This window comes from Carassius carassius, chromosome 34 (genome assembly GCF_963082965.1).
Source record: "Carassius carassius chromosome 34, fCarCar2.1, whole genome shotgun sequence".
Lineage (NCBI taxonomy): Eukaryota > Metazoa > Chordata > Actinopteri > Cypriniformes > Cyprinidae > Carassius > Carassius carassius.
Window position 1 is genome coordinate 9,190,217 of NC_081788.1, and position 24,124 is coordinate 9,214,340.

The 24,124-nt window shown below is 40.3% G+C and overlaps 1 protein-coding gene across 1 annotated transcript in view; it reads left to right on the top strand.

Moving 5' to 3' along the window:
* sorbs3 (sorbin and SH3 domain containing 3) overlaps window positions 1-24,124 on the top strand; it is a 38,108-nt gene that overhangs the window by 5,760 nt on the left and 8,224 nt on the right. The window contains exons 2-11 of the mRNA XM_059523931.1: window positions 13,749-13,811; window positions 14,635-14,817; window positions 15,456-15,525; window positions 15,736-15,875; window positions 16,550-16,613; window positions 17,846-17,869; window positions 18,111-18,204; window positions 18,359-18,452; window positions 22,131-22,205; window positions 22,407-22,517. Coding sequence (XP_059379914.1) covers window positions 13,800-13,811; window positions 14,635-14,817; window positions 15,456-15,525; window positions 15,736-15,875; window positions 16,550-16,613; window positions 17,846-17,869; window positions 18,111-18,204; window positions 18,359-18,452; window positions 22,131-22,205; window positions 22,407-22,517 — 867 coding nt within the window. The 5' untranslated portion in view covers window positions 13,749-13,799. The remainder of the gene's footprint in view (window positions 1-13,748; window positions 13,812-14,634; window positions 14,818-15,455; window positions 15,526-15,735; window positions 15,876-16,549; window positions 16,614-17,845; window positions 17,870-18,110; window positions 18,205-18,358; window positions 18,453-22,130; window positions 22,206-22,406; window positions 22,518-24,124) is intronic.

The window sequence follows — 24,124 nt, forward strand, 5'->3', positions numbered from 1 at the left end:
TGACCATAAAACACTATTCCACTTTGAAATAGTCCATTTTAAATGAGCCTTGGCCCACAGGACACGACAGCGCTTCTGGACCATGTTCACATATGGCTTCCTTTTTGCATGATAGAGCTTTAGTTGGCATCTGCTGATGGCACGGCGGATTGTGTTTACCGACAGTGGTTTCTGAAAGCATTCCTGGGCCCATTTAGTAATGTCATTGACACAATCATGCCGATGAGTGATGCAGTGTCGTCTGAGAGCCCGAAGACCACGGGCATCCAATAAAGGTCTCCGGCCTTGTCCCTTACGCACAGAGATTTCTCCAGTTTCTCTGAATCTTTTGATGATGTTATGCACTGTAGATGATGAGATTTGCAAAGCCTTTGCAATTTGACGTTGAGGAACATTGTTTTAAAAGTTTTTCACAATTTTTTTACGCAGTCTTTCACAGATTGGAGAGCCTCTACTCATCTTTACTTCTGAGAGACTCTGCTTCTCTAAGACAAAGCTTTTATAGCTAATCATGTTACAGACCTGATATCAATTAACTTAATTAATCACTAGATGTTCTCCCAGCTGAATCTTTTCAAAACTGCTTGCTTTTTTAGCCATTTGTTGCCCCCGTGCCAACTTTTTTGAGACCTGTAGCAGGCATTAAATTTTAAATGAGCTAATTAAGTGGATAAAAGTGTAAAATTTCTCAGTTTAAACATTTGCTACGTTAACTATGTTCTATTGTGAATAAAATATTGGCTCATGTGATTTGAAATTCCTTTAGTTTTCATTTTATTAAAATTTAAAAAACGTCCCAACTTTTCCGGAATTCGGGTTGTAATAATATTCTTAATCAGTATTTCCCCAGTGAAATATATCTAAACATCCTTAAGAGATTTTAAGATGGCTTAACAAGCAAAATTATGCAATATTATATATATATATATATATATATATATATATATATATATATTTAGATATTGTAACTGGAAAACAAAAGAATTTATAATCAGGATCAGGGTCTTTGCTGACCAATCAGATTTGAAGTATTCTCTGGTTCGTAGATGAGCTGAAACAAATAGTTTTAAACACGCAGGCCTTGGTGACTATAAACTAATAACAGATTGTCTTTATCTTATCGAATGCAGTCATGTGTATGTGTTCATGTGTGTGCTAGAACAAACTGTCACTTCACAGCTGTCACAAGCATCATTTCACTAGCAGTCATTATCTTTGAGGAATGATGTGTATCCTACAGTATATTCAGCTCACACTGCCAAAAAACTCATGATGTCTTGATAAAAAATAAATTGGCATTTTTAAACACTTACAGTTAAAATACGCCAAATTGTGGCCAAAGAGCATCTCTATTAACTAATAAAACCCAGCATAAAACATGTGACTCAGTGTTATGAAAGAGCTGTTCACATTTGTTTGAATTGTAGTGCACTCCTTCTGTTCTGAAGTCACTGGATCTGCTGAGTGGACAGGTGGAGCTCATTCACTAATGTTTCACAGGTCAATCACTCATGCCAGAGGCTACATAACTGCTGATGGTGCCCTAAAAGAATTGGTTCAACCAGAAATGTCATCATTTACTTGTCCTCATGTTGTTCCAAACCTAAAGTATTGGTTTCTTCCATGAGACACAAAAGGAGAATGTACTTCAGCATGCAGTTACAATTAATGGGATCTGAAGTTTCCAAGCACCATGAAAGCATCATAAATGTGGTCCATATAACTCATGCACTGTATTCCAAGTCAAACTATCGTTTTATGTGTTATAGATTGATAATCTTGTCCTCAGTGAGCTGTTAACTTTGAAAAGACCCAACTCAAAAGAATGACTTGAACTTGTGATCGAATCATATTCCACCAGTAAACCTTATGTGCATGAGCCATATGAACTACTTTTATGGATTTGTTATGGTCATTTTGGAGCTTGACAGACCCCATTCTCATTCACTTTTATAATACTGAAAAAAAAGACCAGGATAATCATCAAAAAGTCACTTTTTGGCATGCGGGTGAGTACATGATGAGATAACGTACTCGGTTACTAACGTAACCTCGGTTCCCTGAGATGAGGGAACGAGTACTGCGTAAGCTAGCTTACGCTATGGGAAAAGGTCCCCTTTTCTCGAGAATATGAAGCCAAAAATTATCCTTAATTTTTAAATAATGTAAAACGCAGTGCTGCAGCACAGCAGACCCAAGCGAAGCGGCTCGCGCGCTTATTGGCTGTGCTGCGGCAACTGCAGCAACCTATGGTGAGGCGGCGGAGAGTAACGAACCAATGGGGGCGCTTCGCGCCCATTGGACGTCAGAGCGCGCCAAAATAGGCGTGGCTGGAACTATATAAGCCACCGCTTCACCATAGGGATCAGGTTTTAAATCGACTGAAGCGATCACCCGGTCCGAGCACATAGCACGGCAGGTTACGCAGTACTCGTTCCCTCATCTCAGGGAACCGAGGTTACGTTAGTAACCGAGTACGTTCCCTTTCGAGAGTACTCTCGTACTGCGTAAGCTAGCTTACGCTATGGGAACACAATGTAAAACGCCGTGCGTGCTCGGGAACTTCGACCTGTCACAGCCCGAGCCGAGAGCTCGGGCTTTATAGCAGGAGAAATCCCAGTCCCAACAGCCAACCTTAGTGAGCTTTATATAGGGAACGAAAAAAGGGGGACGTGATAAGGCTTAGCACGTCTATATAGAAAGTACCCTGGCCTGCAGGGCAGGGACTTGCAGATTATAGAATCTAATAAATGTGGACGGAGAGGCCCAGCCTGCCGCCGCACAGATATCATCCAGTGGTATCCCGCAGGACCACGCCCATGACAAGGCCATACCTCGGGTGGAATGGGCTCTGATGTCGAAAGGGCAGTGAAGGCCCTTAGATTTGTAAGCCAGCGAGATAGTGTCTACTATCCATCGCGATAGGCTTTGCTTCGTGGTGGCGAGACCTCGGGTGCGCCCACCAAAGCATATGAAGAGCTGGTCCGACCTCCTGAATAAGGCGGAGCGCGCAATATAGGTTTTAAGAGCCCTGACGGGGCAGATGAAGCTCGCGTTGCTTTCGTCGCTTTGCGAGGAAAGGGCTGACAGCGAGATGACCTGCGCTCTGAACGGTGTTGAGAGCACCTTGGGGACATAGCCGTGTCTTGGTCTGAGAATGACTCTGGAGTCATTAGGCCCAAACTCGAGACAGTCAGCGCTTACAGATAGCGCATGTAAATCCCCCACTCGCTTGACTGAGGCCAGAGCCAGTAGAAAAGCGGTTTTGAACGAAAGAAGCTTCATATCGACAGACTGAAGCGGTTCAAAAGGGGGGCCCTTTAAGGCCTCTAGGACCGTAGACAGGTCCCAGGAAGGGATTGAAGGGGGTCGGGGAGGGTTCATCCGACGAGCTCCCTTAAGGAAACGAATGACCAGTTCGTTTTTTTCCCAGTGATAGGCCGGCCACCGGAGCATGAGAAGCTGCAATGGCTGCCACATACACTTTGAGCGTAGACGGGGATCTGCCCGCATCTAAACGCTCCTGTAGGAAGGAGAGTATCTCCGTCACGTCACATAAGTGAGGGTCTAGGTTCGGTGTCCCGCACCAGGTGGAGAACACTGACCATTTCTGCGCGTATAGGCGCCTGGTTGAGGGCGCTCTGGCTTCCGTAATGGTCTTTAACACTCCCTCAGGGAGGTTCCCGGGTACCCGTTGAGGGGCCATACATGAAGGGCCCAAAGTTCGGGGTGGGGATGCCAGAGCGCGCCCTTCAGCTGCGTGAGGAGATCTTTCCGCAGCGGTATTGGCCATGGGGCTGTACTGGACAGCTGCATCAGCTCGGAGAACCAAGGTTGGGTCGTCCAGAGTGGGGCTACTAGCAGCATAGCACATCTGCTCTTCCTGACCCGATCGATGACCTGCGGTAGCATCGCGACCGGTGGGAAGGCATAAAGCGGGCGTCTGGGCCAATCGAGGGCCAGCGCGTCCCTGCTCTTTGAAAAATATATTGGGCAATGAGCGTTGTCTTCTGAGGCGAAGAGGTCGACCTCTGCCCTGCCGAAGATGCTCCACATCAACTGAACCGTCTGTGGGTGAAGAGACCACTCCCCAGGGGGAACATTCGCTCTGGAAAGCATGTCCGGGCCCCGGTTCAGGATGCCAGGTACATGCGCTGCCTTTAGCGAGTGCAGATTGTAATGTGCCCATGTCAGAAGACGCTCGGTCAGGGTGTGCAAGGTTTCTGACCTGACACCACCCTGGCGATTTATGTAGGCCACCACTGACATGCTGTCTGATCTGACCAGAACGTGGTGGCCCTTTAAAAATGGGAGGAAAGCTTTCAGGGATAGTTCGACCGCTATCATCTCCAGACAGTTTATGTGTAACAGTCGCTCCGGGCTCGACCAGAGGCCGGAGGCAGACCTGCCCTCGTACAGGGCGCCCCAACCGAGGTTGGATGCATCTGTCGAGACTACTTTCCATTTCGAGACAGCGCCCGTGCTTACGCCTAACTGATACCAGTTGGCTATTTTCCAAGGGGCCAGAGCTGTGATGCAGCCGTGGGTCACCCTGATGCGCGCGCGGCCGGAAATCCAGGCGCGCGCTGGAACACGGTCTCTCAGCCAGCGCTGTAGTGGGCGCATGCGCAGCAGGCCCAGTTTGAGAACCGCAGAGGCTGATGCCATCAGACCTAGCATTTCCTGAAATCGTTTGAGCGGGTAAAGAGACCCGGCTTTGAACGACACGGCTAAATGCTGAATAGTGAGAGCGCGCTGTGACGTCAGACGCGCTGTACATGTCACAGAGTCTATGTCTATCCCCAAAAAGGAAATCCTCTGGCTGGGAGACAGAGCGCTCTTGACAGTGTTGATCGTGAGACCCAGGCATTCTAAATGGCTGAGGATCCAGGATCTGTGTGTCGTCAGTAGTTCCTCGGAATGGGCTAAAACTAGCCAGTCGTCGAGGTAGTTCAATACTCGCACTCCCCGCATTCTCAGGGGTGCGAGAGCGGCATCCATGCACCGTGTAAACGTACGGGGCGCTACGGAGAGGCCGAATGGAAGAACCATGTACTGATAAGTCTGCCCCTCGAAGGCGAATCTCAAGAATGGCCTGTGATGGGGTGCTATTTGAATGTGAAAGTAAGCGTCTTTCAGATCCACTGAGAAAAACCAATCCCTCGGGCGAATTTGCGCGAGTATTTGTTTGGTAGTTAACATTTTGAACGATCGCGTCATAAGCGCTTTGTTCAAACGTCTGAGATCTAGGATGGGTCTGAGACCGCCATCCTTTTTTGGTACGAGGAAGTAGCGGCTGTAAAAGCCTGACTCGCGCTGCGCAGGGGGGACAGTTTCTATCGCCCCTTTTGCAAGAAGGTTTATCAGTTCGGCGCGAAGGACGTGTGTCATTTCGCTTTTCACTTTCGTTTCGACCACGGCACGAAAGCGCGGCGGTCTGCGAGCGAACTGGAGCGAGTAACCTCGTTTTATTATATTCAAAACCCAATTTGATATGCCGGGGATGGCCTGCCATGCAGCGGCTCGTGCGGCTATGGGTTGAATGTGCTTCGGCCACTGGCCGCCTGTTATGAGGGGACCAGTAGCTCGAGTATGCTGTGCTTGTGACACTGTGGTGACAGCGCTTATCTGTAGGGTTGCGCACTGAGAAGTGGGCACGCGCGCTACATTTAGAGCACCTCCGGCGCGAGCGGGAAGGTGGGCATGAAAGGAGACCCGAGTGAGTCTTTGTGACACTTGGGGGAGTGTGTATACATGTAGGGGTGCGTACTGTGTAGTGGGCACACTGCCTACATAGAAAAAGCTCTTTTTGTGCTTTATTGAGGTCGCCGTGAAAACGGCGTTTGTGTGCAGGCGTGTGTGCATTGTAACAGGCTCGTTTACTGCAGTATAGACATCTCCAACCGCCTTTAGTGAGGGGATTGGAGGAAGCATGTGAGGTTTCTTGTGTGGTGGTCCGGCCGCAGCGGGACTTAACCACGGTCTTTTCAGCCCGAAGGTCAGGAGGGCTTCGGAGGCTCGGGGTTCAGCACAATCCTGGGCCGAGGTCCCCGTCTCTCTGGCGGTTTGCGGCTCGTAGAGCGAGAGCGGTGCTGGGTTTTGGTCGCTGGGCGAGACTGTAAGTCTGGCTGCGATGGCTTCGAGGTCTGAGGGGGCGGCGCATTTCTACGGCGTCCCGCAGCAGAGCTAGAGCGTTTCGGCAGGAAGTGTCTCATTGCCTGTGACGTTTTCTGAGCCTCAGTGAGGCGTTCAGCGAAACCCTTAACCGACTGGCCAAAGAGGCCGGAAGGCGAGATAGGAGAGTCGAGAAAGGCGGATTTGTCGGCGTCTTTCATCTCCGTGAGCGTGAGCCAGAGGTGTCGCTCTAAAACAGCGAGGCTTGCCATGCTTCGGCCGATCGCTTGTGCTGTGGTCTTTGTCGCACGCAGGGCTAGATCAGTAGCGCTGCGGAGATCTTTAAAGTCATAGGTATCTGGGGCAGACTCGTCCAGGTTACGGAGAAGTCTGGCCTGAAAAACCTACAGCACAGCCATGGTGTGTAGAGCCGAAGCAGCTTGACCAGCGGAGGTGTAAGCTTGGCCAGCGAGAGCTGAGGTGGTGCGGCACGGCTTGGATGGATGCACAGGCTTCGACCGCCATCCAGCGGCTGAGGGCGGGCAGAGGTGTGCAGCAATAGCCTCCTCGAGAGGGGGGAGGCTCTCGTAACCGTGGTCTCGGGCGCCGTCGACAGAGGAGAGCGCTGACGAGACAGAAGTCTTCAAGCGTGTGGAGAATGGGGCTTTCCACGACTTCGTGAGTTCATTGTGAACTTCCGGGAAGAAGGGGGCGTTTCTTTGCGGAGGGGCCGAAGGGCGCCCCTGCAGGAACCATTCATCCAGCCTGCTTTTAGCGGGCTCGTCTGGAGGAGACCAGTCGAGCTGAAGGTCGCTGACAGCCCTTGTAAGCACGCGAGTAAGCTCCGCGTCGATATCGGCGCGTTGTCCGGTGCAGCTGGGTGCTGTAGAGGGGTGGGGGTCCGCAATGGAGCCCGACCATTCCTCACTACTGGACGCGGCGAGAGAAAGGCTGTCGTGTCTGTCCTCTTCCGCCTCAGGCGCTCCGAAGGAGAAGGGGGCGCTGGTGAGCAGGGACTGGCGCTGCTCGTCCACGAAGAGGACAGGCGAAGGAGAGAGAGCGGGCGAGGCATGCGGGGAGTGTTCCGGCGTGAGCTCGCGTGTAGCAGTATGCTCAGGCATTCTCTGATCGCGGCGTTTCTTACGCGGTACTTGAGAGAGAAGAGGCGGAGCGGGTGGAGCATCGTGGCTGGTTTGAGCTAATCGAGCCCGCAGGGTCGATATAGCCATGTCGTCGCACTCAGGGCAGCCACCCTTGAAGAGTGCGCTCTCAGCATGCTCGCGGCCCAGGCAGGAGACACAGATGATGTGGCGGTCCTCGCTGGGCAGAGGGCCTCGGCAGGAAGCGCAGGCCCGAGGCATTTGAAACAACGCCTCGAATTCTGGAGGAAAAAAGTGTGATGCAGCGGCAAACACACTAGCTTTGAAAAGGATATAGTCACGCCGGATGGCGCAGCAGGAAGCGAGTGCTGAAGGCGGCGTCGAGATGAAGCACGAGCCGGCGTCCTCAGATCTGCGTTGCAGTGCTATCCCGCTGAGAGGCTTTTCGACGGCGTGTAGAGGCTTCTCCGGAGAAGACAGCGAAGTGCAGGTGAGATCGCTGAAGGAGATGAAATCTGATCCCTATGGTGAAGCGGTGGCTTATATAGTTCCAGCCACGCCTATTTTGGCGCGCTCTGACGTCCAATGGGCGCGAAGCGCCCCCATTGGTTCGTTACTCTCCGCCGCCTCACCATAGGTTGCTGCAGTTGCCGCAGCACAGCCAATAAGCGCGCGAGCCGCTTCGCTTGGGTCTGCTGTGCTGCAGCACTGCGTTTTACATTATTTAAAAATTAAGGATAATTTTTGGCTTCATATTCTCGAGAAAAGGGGACCTTTTCCCATAGCGTAAGCTAGCTTACGCAGTACGAGAGTACTCTCGAAAGGGAACCTTTGTTTCTGTGTGAACTATCTCTGTATAGTTTATTGTGGAAAATATTATTTCACTTTTCTACATCTTTACCAAAAGTCTTGGATCATGAGCATGTGGATAGTTTTCAGTGCTATAAAAAAAAAAAAAAAAGGCCATAAAAGAAAGACATAATATTGTGATTGGGTTGTTAAATTGTTATCTCTAAAATAAAACCAGCTGACAGCAGATGGAAACATCAGTGGATGTGACACAGGAAACGAACGTTTCAGCGATGGTGTCATTGGGAGTATGCACTGGAAAAAAATTGTAACAGTTAAGATAACTGGTTTAATTCAAGTCAGAAATATTATTTAATATCACTGAATCAACCTAAATACATTTATTGATGCCAACAAAACTACATTTTATGGGTTCAATCCAGTAGACATAGCTCTTTTAGGTAACAATTGCAAGTTAGCAGAGGTCACAGGAGGATGTGAATGGATGCTGTTGTGTCAGAGCTCGTCATGGGTCAGAATGAACCCAGATTTGTTGTTATTACACAACATAGATGAATCAGTAGGTAACATTTCAGGGATATTGCAGGCTGTGGGTTTAAACAGCCCAAGTTTTTGATGAATCCAACTATTAAAAAAAATCTGACTAAAGCAACACAAGCCTGAATAAGGCATCACTAGAGCTAGATTGATCATCAACATGTGCAAGCGATTTGACCGCAGTAATTAACTTACCGACCCCTACAGTCTACCAGACATTCATTAAGCAGAGTTCGTGTCCTAATCAAACGGTTTACTCCTCACAGATGGTAAGCGTGTTCTCTGCTTGGAGCTAAAGGCCGTAATGCTTTATAATGTTGGTGCCGGAACTCTTAGTGGCTTATAAAAAGCAGAACCCTGATTAAATGTTAATGTTTTTGCATTCATCTTACAGATTTCCTGCATGCCTGTTCTTATAAAACGAGGTGAAATACAGATAAGAACTAGATGCAGAGCAGAGTAACAGTGTTTTTTCATTTTAGATTGTGCTTTTCCTATGAAGCATGCCAAAGTTTAGCCTGAGAGCAAAGCTTTGGTCTGCTTATGTGTATTGCAGCCTAAAAGACGTATTTAATTCGGCTCATGTTGTTCCAAATTTGTTCTTTCTTCTGCAGAACACAAAAGAAGATATTTTGAATGTTGCAGCTGTTTAAACAATGAGGTACTGAAACATAACTGAACACACATAATTTTATTTGCTGGACAAAAAAAATATTCCATAAAAGAAAGTTAGTCATACAGGTTTGGAATGATGTAAGGGTGAGTAAATCATGAATGATCTTTTTTGGGTGAACTACTGTATGCCTATAAATACAGTATAGTACAGGCTTTCTAAAATCAGAAGCTCTATTCTGATTGGCTGATGTGTAGTTTTCCTGGAAGTCAGAATGGAATGGTTTTTTATGTAGTACTGAGATCCACTTTACTGTGGATTGCGATTTGATGGCCCTTTCCTGACTAAGTGGACGATTATGTCTGTTTATCTATCTTAAATGGATGGTTTTTATGACTTGAAATGCCCGAACTTTGAGTAGATCTTCCACAGTATATACTCTGCAGGTGACAAACACATGGCGCAATATGGAGGTTCAAAGACGTTCTCAGATATTGCAGGACGGGCCAGCTGTCCCATCTTGTGCCTGTCGGATATCACTGCCAAGTTTACAGAGTCCTCCGCAGGGACATTCCTCATCCCACTCATCCACATCATCCCATTACCTCCCCCTTTATCAGTTCATACCGGCTCTTCAGGCAAATACATTTCAGAATTGTGTATTGTATACAAATATACATTGATATGCATGGTTTCTTGAGCAGCAAATCAGCATATCAGACTGATTTCTGAAGGATCATGTGACACTGAAGACCTTGATTTAGTACAGTAGGTGTTGTCCTATACAGCTTCTGATGCAATTTTAGGATATATACACCATCCAACACAGTACTGTGTGTCCCAGACAAAAACAGAGTACAAATCAGGTCTGCTAGCCTGCTGTCAGAAGAATGCAACATTTATGCTTCGCAGATGCTTTCGAGTTTTGTAATCTGCAAAAATTGCTTGGAACGTTCAAAACAAACAGCAGTAATGATGAATGTGTTCTGAGGAGGAATCCGAGCATATTTCACCGACGGATCTCTGAGAGAGACGCGACCGTATTAGGCTGTGTTTCAGGAGTCCTCTCTATTCCTGAGAGAATGCTGTCGGGTGCTGTGTGCTCTCTCTCTCTCTCTCTTTCACACTGCTCATTTAGATAATAATGGTTTAAGGAGCCAACAACATTGCCGTCCAGTCTACAATCTCTTCACTCGCACATCAAGGCATAAATGTTTTGATTTAGAGATTTGTTGTTTCAGAATGCCATCTTTTAAGACAGTAAGTCAGTGGATTAATTAGTTTTTAGGAAACCCTGTATACAGTAATTAGAAGTTTTTTTGTTGACCTGAACCTAATTAGATGTTTTTCTTAGGAGGAACGTAGATGTTCTTTTGTCCAAAAACAACTACACCAGTGGTTCCCAACCTGGGAAATCTTGCCCTGCAGGGAATCATATTTAATTAGAAAGACATTAATATTTTTCAAACAAATGCTGTTCTTTTGAATTTACTATTTATCAGTAAATCCTGAATTATTTTCATCATGGTTTCCACAACAATTTTAAGCAGCAAATCTGAATCCAACATTGATAAAATTTTGAAATGTTTCTTGTGCTTCAAATCAGCATATTAAAATGATTTCTGAAAGATCATGTGACATTGAAGACTGGGAAACTCAGCTTTGCATCACAGACCAATAAATCTACAATTCAAAAGATTGAGTCTGTAAGATAGTTTGAGACTTCAGTTCAGCAAGGATGCATTAAAATTATAAAAATGGACAAATAAGTACATAATACAGTACATACATTTAAATTTAAATATTTGAAATAAACAATAAACTTACATTAATATAATGCAAAAATAAACTTTCGAATAGTAGAGTTTTAGAGTACAAACTGTTTGAATGTTAAAGAAAAAAAATCCTTTAAATGAAAAATTATAATAAAAATGGCCATTGTGACACATCCCTAGTTTTGAATGGTGCAGGATATAGTCCACTGACAGGTTTGTACACATGTATAATTACACACACACCACTCTCTTTGTTTCCTATATACATGTCGAGACATACAGTGCAGTAAATCAACTCCTTCACTCTCAGTTGTACCATTTCCGAACTGGCTTTTGAGTATTATGGGTCTTTCTCTTATTTTGACTAAATAGCTCTTGATATATGACTTCACAAAGCATGCCAGTCTACAACAAAAGCTTTTCATATTTATGCATGCAAAAATAGGCTAAAGGTTGTGCGTCTGTTTCGTCATTGTAAAGTGAATGAATGAATGGCTTTAGTGTTTAATTCAAAGTACTGAAATCTTTACTGTTTTACAAACTGAATTAAATTGACTGCTGAATAGAATGAACATGAATGATTGGTTTGTAACATTTTGACATGTCAAATGCATACTAAATGATTATAAACATTTACAGATGATGAATAGTCTCAACTTTAGATTGGAAACTGCAGAAAAATGAACAAATGATCAATAAATGATTTGTAAAGATGTGTAAGTGAAGTCAGGTCATTCGGGACACTTTTTTTCAGATGACTGCTCATAAAGTTACTCATGATTAATGAACATTTAGAAATATTTAGAAATGGTGAAAGTCTCAACTTTAGATTGGGTACTGCAAAAACATAAACAAATAATGAATAAATGTTGATTTTGTTAAGATGTGTAAATAGCAGAACTCTACACAACAAATGCAGACCAAACGTATGATCTTTTCAGACAGTAATAATAATATTTTAACATTAAAAGTTTGTGAAGTGCTTAAGAGGGCTTAAAAAGGTATTTTTTTCAAAAACATTTGTAAATGTCAAAAAGAGCATTAGGTTACAGTATATGTGAACTTAATTTAAAGACATTAGCATTCAAAAGTGCATGAACAAGTAAGCTTTTAATCATTGTACAATTTCTGATGATATTGATGATATTTTTCATGGTGGAATGCATTTTTTAATTTTTAATTTTTTTTTTATGCGAGAAATTGCAAAATGCAAGTCAGTGCAGTTTTTTTTTTGTTGGAACTCAGGACCCAAAGTTTCTTGGAGGAGCACACTATTTTGAAAGCAAGTGCAAAAGCAGTGCAATATAACTTTTTTCTCCCATCTCATATATATCTTTTTATAATCACTATGTCTCTTTAGGGGCTCTGTAGGTTTAAATTGACATGAGAGTGAATAAATGAACTATTCCTCTAATGTTGAGTCATATTTCACTTCTGTCAGTGAGTTCACCCTCACTAATTGATACAGTGCATGTAAATCCATGTATGTTAATAAGCAGCACCACTCATGCAGATACCACCGCCCCCCACCCCCCGTGGGACTCTCACGTACTGAGAGATCATTGTGAAGCACACATACATAAACACACGCTCAGTTGTTGTTTTCTGTTATGTAATGGAACTCATTCAAGACTGGTGAGTCATCTGGAGAATGGGAGAATGAAAGAAGAGAATCCCCCAACATATAATAATCCCCTGTGTGAAAAGCAGAGGATACAGCATTTATGAAACTGACGGATATTATTATGGTCTCTGGTTCATAGTTAATCATCTCACATGGAAAACACATCTCTAGGAGCACTTTCTTCATGGTTTCGCTCTGAGCGGGAAACATTGCGGTCAAATGAAAAGCTAAAGTCATATGAAACATTTCATGTTGGACAGCTCACCGTTTTTTTTTTCTTTTTTTTTTGTAGAGCTATAGAAAATTTTTCTTGAAAAAAAGCTGGTTTTGCTTAAAAAAAAACAACAACAATTGGTTCAAAGTCTACCATCACTGCAATGAGGAAAAACAACCACAGTTGGCCAACCACATTCAGTATTATTTTATGATTGACAAAAAGAACATTTCACAAAATAATTTTTATTATTCACAAAAAGCAATCAGCTATTTACAAAATTATTTTTTTTGTATGAATATATGTATATACATATACTGTATATTATGCACATATATACACAAAAAAAGCGTCTTAATACATTTACATGTTTAGTCCTGTCAGTTCTGTGGTTCAGAATAAAGCACTGTTTAGTTAATTAAGATTTGACAGATGGATTGCATCTTGACTGAACTCTGATGATTCACATCTGTGGTGAGAACAGAAAATGGGCTTGGTATTGATTAATCCTTCAACAGAAAAAGATGCATAATTAATATATTAAACAAACATGTTATTGAGAACAGCTTTATTATGAATCTGGCTGTAATACAGTATGTGAACCCAGAGAGTAGAAGAAAAGCAAACAGATGTACTATTTAAAGGGCTCTAGACAGAATGGAAATGTGATTCAGTGACATCATGAATGTGCTAATTATCGCATGATGTCATCTAGCAACTTTCCAACCAGGATTTATCTACTTCCCATTGAGGATTGTTGGCAAGAGTGGTAGTGATTCAAGAATATGAACATTTATAATTAAATACTGTTGTCGGTTTCAGATTTTAATCAAATAGAAATAAACAATAAAGTAAGATTTCAAAAGTCCTCATGATTTAGCAAGAAATGCTTTTATTTTAAAGTGCCTATGAATTCTGTAGAGTCAAGAAGTGACAGTATTTTGAATGCTTTTTCTTCCAGGCAGTGAGTCTGAGATCCGAGTGATTACGGACCAGGATCCCTGCAGATGACATGCAGTCTCAGGTAAAACAAACTCTCAGAGCATCTCGTGACGTTCAAAACATGCTGTGTTTGTGTTTCTCAAACCTCTAAACCCGTGTTAATGTGAAGTACTTTGCACTTGCACTTACTTATGATCCTTGGCAGCTCCTGCCATTTAGCACCACCTCAAAAGACGCCCTGGCTCCACAGAAAGAAAAAGCCCCTTACACAATGATAGGAGGAGAGAAAGACAGAGCTATTTATGGACTAGACTTGGATTAACATGAAAAAGCCCCAGTCCCTGTTCCCCAGTTCACAAAGGCATCTCCATGATTTAACAAAATACAGTTTCCCCATCTGTGAGAACACAGGGATCTTCCCATGACCCCTAGAGTTCACATGGAGAGAGCGAGCACTATTCAGCTCACAGAGAGAGGAGAAGGAGAGGGATGGTGGGGTTCGAGTCAAGAGGAAGAGGAAAGGAGGTCAGGGAGATGTAATGTTAACTTGCTCTGGTGAACACTTCATGACCCTGTTGGCCAAGAGTCACAACTGAGGGACCTTGCCAAAACAGGGCCCTAGTTTCTACAGTTGTGGTCCCTCAAACTAAGCTCACAAAGGGTCCTTTTAATGTAAACATCTTCAATCTGAAAGGGTGAAGATGGCATGCAGCACTGGTGAATAGGACACTATAATTTCCCGTAGGTATCAGTGAGTGTGTGAGTGTTTGTGTCTGTGTGTGAGCCCGGTTGTTCAGGATGTCCTCCTCCTGTGACCCAAAACACCCCCTGCAGAGGAAAAAGTGGTATTGAAAAGCAATGGATGGAAACTAGATAATGCTATAAGATCTCTCTTTTTCTCTCAGAAAAGAGTGGAGGTGCATGAGCATCTCAACGGCTCCCGGATCATTTTCTCGGACGAGGCTCTTCCCGGCAGTGGATCCAGACAGCACTTCATGGCTCCGGATATGACCCAGGAAGTAGTAGTAATGTCTCCTGGTCTTCCTACGCCTCCATCAAGTCCGTTTCACAACAGTTCAGCCCCCGCGGCGTCACAGCACAAGGCAAGAGCACAGCTGTAACACATTATTCCACATGTGTGTTGAGAACTATATTATTCATATGCTCTGGGATTCAAAGAGCTATAACCACATTAAAAATCCAGGATCCCAAATCTAATTTAAACATGAAACTTTCAAGGACAATATGAAAATATAAAAATGAAAATGGAACATATTAAATGTAAAACTTTTATATGTTTTATATATAATATATTATAGTAAATAATACTAAAATAACACTGACATTATTACACACTGACTTGGACTGAATGTGTGCAGCTGCATAATTTATATTGTTCTGCCCCCTTGTGGCTTTAATTACAAAGGGCCTCTTAAAATACAGTATGTTGATCCTGTTTACAATAACTTGAAACACATTTTTTCTTCTTCTTATTTGTTATATAGTGTCGCCAAACGAAGTATTTGGACACTTAAACCACACTTTGAATGCGTTTGCACCAGATAACAAACTATCCCTACAAAGTGCCATGTTTTAGGGTCACTTTTTACAAAGTATAACTGATGTTATGTATGTGTAATATATAACTGACATTTCTTCTCTTTAATTCACTATTAAAATGTGATGGTCATATACTGTGTCTCTGACTGTGCACTAATGTTTCCAGCAAGTGGCAGAGGTCAACGGAGGTGGATTCACAACACACAGTTTCGGATCCTACTATGGGCCGACAAATGGTAATAAAACATTTGATTAGTTGTTTGAATACATTATAAGAATTATGTGTTTCTTATTTGTGATTATAAGTATATTTAACGGTTTCTGTGCTTCAATGGAAAAAAATTGAAACATTTAAAATTAGAATTGAAAACATTGTATGTTAATATATTATATTATAATTTTGTGCAATTCCATATGTGTTAAGTTGTCATCTCTCTGTCTTTAAGTTGGATTATCCAATGGTGTGATACGGACTGGAGGTCCTGCCACTTTACCCAGGATGTCTGGCACCCGAGAGGAGCACTTAATCAAGTTCTCTGGAATAGGTCCTGTAGATGAGACAGGCATGCCGATCGCATCTCGCTCTGTGAGGCTCACTCAAACACTGCAGTCATGTGTCACACCTTCAGGCAGCTTGATATTACAATAAAATCCATTGATATTGTTTCCGTTATCTGTAAATTAGCCATGAATACACAGTGTGCTGGTTATCAGCAGGGTTATTATAGTTAACTAAACCGCTATAAACTAAAACCATAAAAAAACAAACATTAACTGAAATAATAATATATAAAATACATTATATATATATATATATATATATATATATATATATATATTTATTTATTTATTTAAATTAAATGTATTGCATTTTAGCTAGAAAAAAATTCAAGGCAACTTTTCATTCTTATTTAAATTTGTATATTAAAATGCTTATAAATGTAAAATATTAAAATATAAAAAAATACAAGAATAAAATGTAATAAATATTATATGGACAAAAACTAATAAAATATATATATATATAAATATATAAATATATATAACTACAAGACATGTTCAAAATATAATATATAAAAAAATTCAAGATATATTCTCTGAAGATGAATGGTAATATTATATGCAGTTTCGCTTCTCGAGTGAATCTATCTTGTTTCAAAAACACTAGTACATCATCAAATAAATGCATTTGTTGAGTTTGTGCATGCTTTGTGTTTATTTTGAACAATGCATTTTTGTCTTTCCCAACCCTTTCACCAGAGCGTAAATAAGCCCAAGGACTGGTATAAGAGCATGTTTAGACAAATCCACAAGAAACCAGAGGGTATGTGCTCTCCTATCTATCTCTCTCTCACTCTCTGGAACAATGAGGAAATTCTCCGTTATTGTCTGTCATATTCTGCACTGATCCAGAAAGAATCAAGCTAAAGTCTGGTGGGAATTTTTAGTCCTCATTTCTTGAACATTGTTTAACCTTTGACACATGTGGAACTCAATGAGAAAGTCCACAAGTGAGCCTTTGAAAGTGGAACCAGATAAGATTCAAGATACTGCGCTGTGCCTTACCTTCATCAGTGAGTTAGAAGATACAGATTTCAAACTCACAAAAACGTAAAGAGCATAAACAACAATGAAACCGGATTTAGCTGGTTTAGACAACAGCAGCAGAAGTGTGGAGGTTTGCTGCTAATTTAAAAATGAAATGTATACAGTGATTTACCTTAAAAAACTTCACAAAATCCTCTAGGATATCTGGCTAGAGTCCTGTGCTTGATTAATGAACTGAAGTTTGTAGTCTATTAACTGGAACAGCAGCTGATGTAGTTGAGATATGAACAACATAATGCAGTGTTACACAGCTTGCTCAATGTGTTTTTATAGACACCATGTTTGACTCGACTCACTGAGCTTATAGAGATAAAGAAGTTAATAGCAGGCTGTCATGTGCTAATCTTACATGGTATCCGGTCTTTAAATAGTATAGTAGCCTAATTTAAATGACACTTTTATCCAAAGAGACTTTGATGAACAGAGGGCTCATTTAAAACAGAAGTATTTAGTAACATTTACATTTTCCTTGTTATTCAGCACATGTACTAATTATAGTAATAACAGTTAATTAAGCCGAATTACAAACAGCTATCAAACCTAACTCTAACCAGTAAGTGAATGTTAATTGTAAATGTTCTAATTAATATTATTCAATACTTAATTGTATAATTAGCAAGAACACTTTAAAATAAAGTGTAACCAAAAACTCTTGCTGATGCCAAACTTACAATTCTACACTATACTTAAAAGATTAAAGCTTGACATAGATTTTTTTTTTATTAGATCATTACTGTTTTTAAAGATTAAGTTTATTTAAATGTAAATGTCATTTAAATGTAGAAACAGCACAAATGAGCATTTACATAAAAACAAAAAAAGTCTAATAATTGCCCATAATCAATATGGTAGCAATATATCATATATGTGTAAATAGTTAGTAAACCTAATATAGCGAATTAGTGTCATATCTTCTAATTTATTTTTTTTATGTTTTTACTCCTGTAGAGTCTGAGTTTGACTGGAGAGAAAGTAAGTAGCTAAATGCTTGCATTTTATATGAAAATATTATCCTTATTTTATGGGTTTGTGTTCTGTAACTACTCCAGCCAGACAGAAGTCTGAACTGTGCTGCGGTTACTGTATGTGTTTTACAGTTATTAAGCCCGATGAAATTGTTCAATAGGAATAAGGAAAATTTGTGTCATTTTGAATAAAAGTGTGAAACATCTATAAACATCTATATTAATATGTCTTTTCTCAATGGCAACAGGGAAGCTGTCATCATCTCCTCCCCCAGATTCTGGCCAGCAGGACATGCGCTCAGACCCCTTCACCCTCACCCCCCATGGAGCCCTGCCCGACTGGTGAGAGAGAGAGAGAGAGAGATAGAGAGAGAGAGAGAGAGAGAGAGAGAGAGGAGTTACACAGGCACTGGGCAGGTTAAGATCTGTTTGTGCAAGAATCAGTAATGATTGCGTAGTAAAGTGGCCTCTGTGTGTGTGTGTGTGTGTGTTACAGGGCTGATCTGGGCGACACAGGGAAGCACCCAGAACCCAAGAGTATTTTTGACTTTGAGCCTGGAATGAGGGCAGCAGTAGAGGATCGTAGTCAGGTAAGAGACAGCTGTCATTACCCATCACCTGAGCTTCTGACAACCTCTCCATGCAGTTTATTTAGAAATAGATGCAAACATGCAAAATGGTTAAAAAATCCAGTGAATTTAACGGTAAAAGGCAGTAAAAATGCTATAGTAAAAACCTGTTAAATGGTTAACTATACTATATTATATACTATATTACTACATACAGTTAAAACTGTATTGGACATACATTTTATGGTAGAATACCATTTTTAAAAGTGAAAAAGACTGTATCATTTACATTTATGTTTCTTCTTAGTTTTTTTCTTATCAGTTTTGAATCTTGATGTTAAATGAATGTTTATTGCATTATTTCAGTTTCATGTGTGTTGCCATGATGTAGCTTCCTGTAGGCATTAAAGCCTATAAAGGCATATCAGTGAGAGCTTATGGATGTCTTTATTTAAAAACATCAAATAGAATTCTTTAATAAAACACATACAGTTTTATCACAGTGTTAGTGTGACCCCTTGATATACTCATATTTTAGTAAATTCCTTAAAATGTATAAACATAAAAAATAAATATTGAAATTTACATTGAACCTACTTCAAATGTGCAACATATAACACTTTTTTTATGTGGATATATCACAAGGTTTAATGGTGTGTGACTAAGTTAAAATACATAAATGCATTTTAAATATCTTTAGACTTCAGTCACAATCACATTTCTTCATGCAGAATAAATGTGCAGAAATTGCATCTTCAACAGCTGTGTACAATAGCTTGTCATCTTAGCAGTTCCCTTAAAGGGACATCTTTGTATCTTATTTACTCCTCAAAGGTTCATAGTACTTTAAAGGTACATATGATATGTTCTAAGGTATACATTATTTGCCAGTTGCTGCTTATTTTCTGTAATGTTATTTTTCTATATGATAATTAATGAGAAATTTTACTAGAAAAGCTTGTGTATGCATAGCAATTACTGCCACTGGCTTGACTTGACACTACTTTCCCCTGATGTCCTTTCTTCCGCCTGTCCGTCCGTCTATCTCAGTTAAATTTCATTTTAAATATATATAAATATATACATATATCTATCTGTCTATGTGTGTGTATATGATGTCAAATTAATTTGAATGTACCGTATTCAGATTGCACTGAATAACTGGCCATGAAAAGGTTTTCAGTTTGTTCTTGTATAATGAGGCCGTGTTGATGGTTCAGATGTGTAGATCAGATCCTTTTAAGATAGAGGTGTTTTAGTCTCAAAGATTTAAAGGGATAGTGGAAATGTGGAATGTCAACAGACAGTAACTAAAAGGCTTTCAACAGACACAATTATGCTTTGGACTGGCAAAATAAAATAAAAAAAATATTAAAATTAGAACTTTAAAAACATGCCATCTTGATGCATTTCTGTAACTTTTCCCCTACAAATCATATATTACACAGGTCACCAATGCCTTTACACTTGTTCCATATGACTTGAGTCAAAGCTCTGTGTGAGAGACAAACCAAAAAGCTGTTTCTTACTGAAAATCCATGATCAGAAAATCTGACTTCATTTTTGAAGTTGTTTCTCTGAAAGTTTTATTTCTACAATCCGCTTGTTGCAAGGCCTCATATAAAGTTCTCAGTGTATTTGACTTATGAGAAGGGGTGACTGCTTTGCCTGCTGGTTTCTACTCGTACATGTTAGTTTGGACATAACCCTCTGGAAGCTGCTTTGTGTCAAGAAAAAAAAAAGTAAAAAACTAGTTCCTTAACATGATACAGAGACATGGTGAAGGTAAGAGAAGTCTGTAGTAGTATGTTTGTATTCTGTAGTTGTACTGGAAGTGCATGCTTTCTGCAAAAGTGAATATTTTTGTAAACACTTATGCCATCAGTAATTATGTATCATTATGATTTTTCACAGAGGCCTGTAATATGGTGTTATTTGGGGTCCATGAGAGAATTTGGATTAATAACTAACATAAATTCTCAGAAAATTCTCAGATTAAGATGTTTGTCAGGACTCCTGATTGTTTATGACTGACTACGAGAATAAAAGAAACTATTGTTTGCTTCTTGTGATATGTATTAGACCTGTTAACCTCTTGTGTGATTTACCAGCACCAGGGTCTGTAAAGTTGTCAGTCGCTGTCACAGTGTCTGGTCTGTGTTTCCCTGGGTGTCCACTAGTGGTCTCACTTCCCCATAGTCACCCCACTGCAGGCACTACATCTCACAAAGCATTGTCCCTTCATCACGGTTAATTGCACACCTGTTAATTGCACTCAGCTGTCTCCACTCTCTTCGTTATCACCTGTCCATATATACCAGCCTGTCTCATTCTGTTTTCATGGAGTCCTTGTTTCCGTCACCTGATTTTCTCGCATTCCCTTGTGTTTTCTTGTTTTTCTTGTCTCTGGACTGATTTTATGGTTATGACCTCTTGCCTGTTTTTGATATTGATTTTGTATTACCCATTAAAACACTGGACTTGGATCTTTCGTCTCCTGTGCGAAATCGTGACAGTCGCTGTTTCTGCTTTCACTCAGTTTTTACCTGATTTGAGACAGCTGTCCTCTCATTCACTAAAGACAGCCTTATTTGATTAACATAACTGAAAGATGACTTCACTTATCTTGTCTTAGTTAGTTAATGGCTCTAGGTGTCTAACTTGGCTTCACTAAGGTTATTAGCCTCCAAGAAATGTGAGGAGCTTTTCACATGATCCTACCTGTCTGGAGCGCTTGCAAAATCACAAATTGGGTAACTCTTAAATGAGGCGGAACACATCAGGTTTATACTTACATTGGGTCTTAAGTTGGTTATGAAATGGTGTTCAGTTCAAACCTGTAACTTGTACTTGTAGTTCTTAAAAATAATTTAGCATTTATACTTAATAAGACGACGAGTATGGCCATGTTTACATGTCACACCTTGTTTTCCTTTATTTGCCTAAAGTCATGATCATCTTGTGCAAAAACCGATCAGCTAGAATTCTGCCCATTACCCTGATTTCGCCTGAAACACCTTAACCTGCGAGATGTCCGATTATTGAAGTGCACATGTGTAATATGTGACAGGAAAGCTTTAAGCGCATCCATCCACAGAGGTAGGGGAGGAGAATACTGTATATCGTTGTATATCGTTGTTTTCATCTCATGCAACTCAAGCAAATATGAGAGAAGAATGAGTCTGTGCAAGACTCTGGGGTTTTTAACGCTTTACTTAACATCACAACTCGCATAACAAATGCAATTCTATAAGGAGAAGACATGGATGCTTATGTTTTCACATAACCACCAGGAAACAACCTGATTTTTGATGCAGTACATTAAACACAGTTTACATGCATTGTCAGGTTATTAATTTACATGTAAACCAATAAATCGGGTTATTTCAATAAAATATGTTTTGGTACTTATCAGTGTATCTGTGTGCATTTAAACATGCTCAATGAGATTACAGTTTGTATCAATATTTTGAATTTTATTTTGTTATATTCCATTTTCGTTTTCATTTTAGTTAATATTGTGGAGTTTTTGTCATTTTAATCGTTTTTTATTTTTGTAATTTTTTATTTCAGTTTCAGCTTATTTTAGGTCATCAACTTAAACAAAATGAAAATGAGAAATGTTACCTCGGCAGCTAGCTGAAATACAGTATGGCTTTGAATGTGGCCTGATGATATTGTACTGTTGTTGTTTTTCAGCCTCTGAGGTCTGAGTCACAGATGCCTTCATATCTCAGCCCAGTGAAACCTCAGTCCCAGTCTCCGTCCATAGAGGTGAGAGTCTGTCGAACCTCCACATAAGACATCCACCAGCATGTCTCACTTTCTGACAATCTGCTTCTGGATTCTGGATTCTTTTATAAATAATTGCAATAGCCTAACATTACATTTGTTAAAGTGTACAATAATTTCTGATTAAAAGCCTATGGTCTGATTAAGCCTTCAGTCTGAAGATATTTTCATGCTGTTGTTCAGGCGACACTGGTGTCAGAGCTGAACCGTTTTGAGGCAGAGCTGGACTCAGACATTCGTGGTCTGGAGAGGAGAATGTCCCAGAAGCAGCAGCAGCGGCGAGGCAGGGGTGAGGTACTGACCCGTCCAGCTACACATCACACTCCTCATCTAGACTCATTAAACCATCTATGATCCACTATTGCACATCTCCAATTCAGTACATAAACTATTCAGAAGTTTGGGGTTAGAGTTTAATGCTTTTGAAAGTTTTATGTTCACCAATGCTGCTTTTATTTGATAAACATAAAATAAAAACAGTAATATTAATAACAATTTTAATATATTTCAAATAAATGAAAATATAATTTATATATTTTAGATTGATTATTTAAATAAGAATGGTATTGTATTGTATGTAGCAGAACTGTTTTGAAAGTCTTCCTGTCATTCCTGTTCTAATTCCAGTTCAACTCATTGTGATTTTTGGCAGGTTCATTTCAAACACACACACACTCATAATACTTCAATTCTGAATTTTGCCCAACAAATATTAAACAAATATCTACTTCAAAGCTTTAGAGAGTGAGGGTCATGAAAACAGAGACACAGCATTTAGATAAGACTGGAAGATCATTTGTGAAGTTGTATTTGGCATACTGTAACTGTATCAATCTAAAGCTCTTAATGGCTTTTAAATCTTTTGGACTTCTGGCCAGACTTTAGTCATCCATTATAAATGAACTGATTTCTTAAAAATTCCCACACCCTTCAAACAAGGTATTAGTCTTAAGCTCCCACTTGTTGTGGCAAAAAAAGTCAAAGAGTTTTTCTGTGTTTCTGGCCACTGCTGTTATCTTCAGGTTGCTGGATGTTGGGCCTGATCTGACAGCTGTGCATGCTTATCCTCTCTGTCACTTCCTGTCAGGCCGAACAGCCAAAGTCTGCAGCCGCCAACTGCTGAGCTTTCATTTGAGTCACGCCAATCTGTGCAGTGTCTGCTCTTTATATCCCGGCTCTGTTTATTTGATCCATTTCTAGCCATGTCTCTCTTTTTGTGATTCTTAAAGGGACAGTTCACCCAAAAATGATCAGTTGCCCTTCATTTCTTTCCAAATCCCAAGGCATTAATTTGATCAAAAAACAGTAAAAACAGCAATATTCTGAAATATTATTACAAAATTCTAAATAACAGTTTTCTATTTTAATATATATTTAAACTGTAATATATTCCTGTGATGCAAAGCTGAATTTTCAGCATCATTACTCCAGTCTTTAGTGTCACATGATCCTTCAGAAATAATACTAATATATGCTGATTTGCTGCTCAAGAAACATTTCTTAATATAATTATCGGTTTTATTTAATCAATTTGAATATTATTTATTAATTTATTCTTTGATTAATTACAAGTTCATAGAACAGAATTTATTTGAAATATAAATCTTTTGTAATAATATGTCTTTACTGTCACTTTTGACCGATTTAATTAATCCTTTCTGAATAAAAGTATTAATTTCTTCCTCATTTTGGAATTATTTTCAAATAATAAATGTAAATTACATTTTAAAATATATTAAAACAGAAAACAGTTATTTTAATAATCTTAGTTATATATATATATATATATATATATATATATAAATAATTTTTTTCTTCTTTATTTTAATACAAATGTTTGTATTTTAATTATTGAATATATACTGTAACAATATTGGTTCATTGATCAAATAAATGGTTAG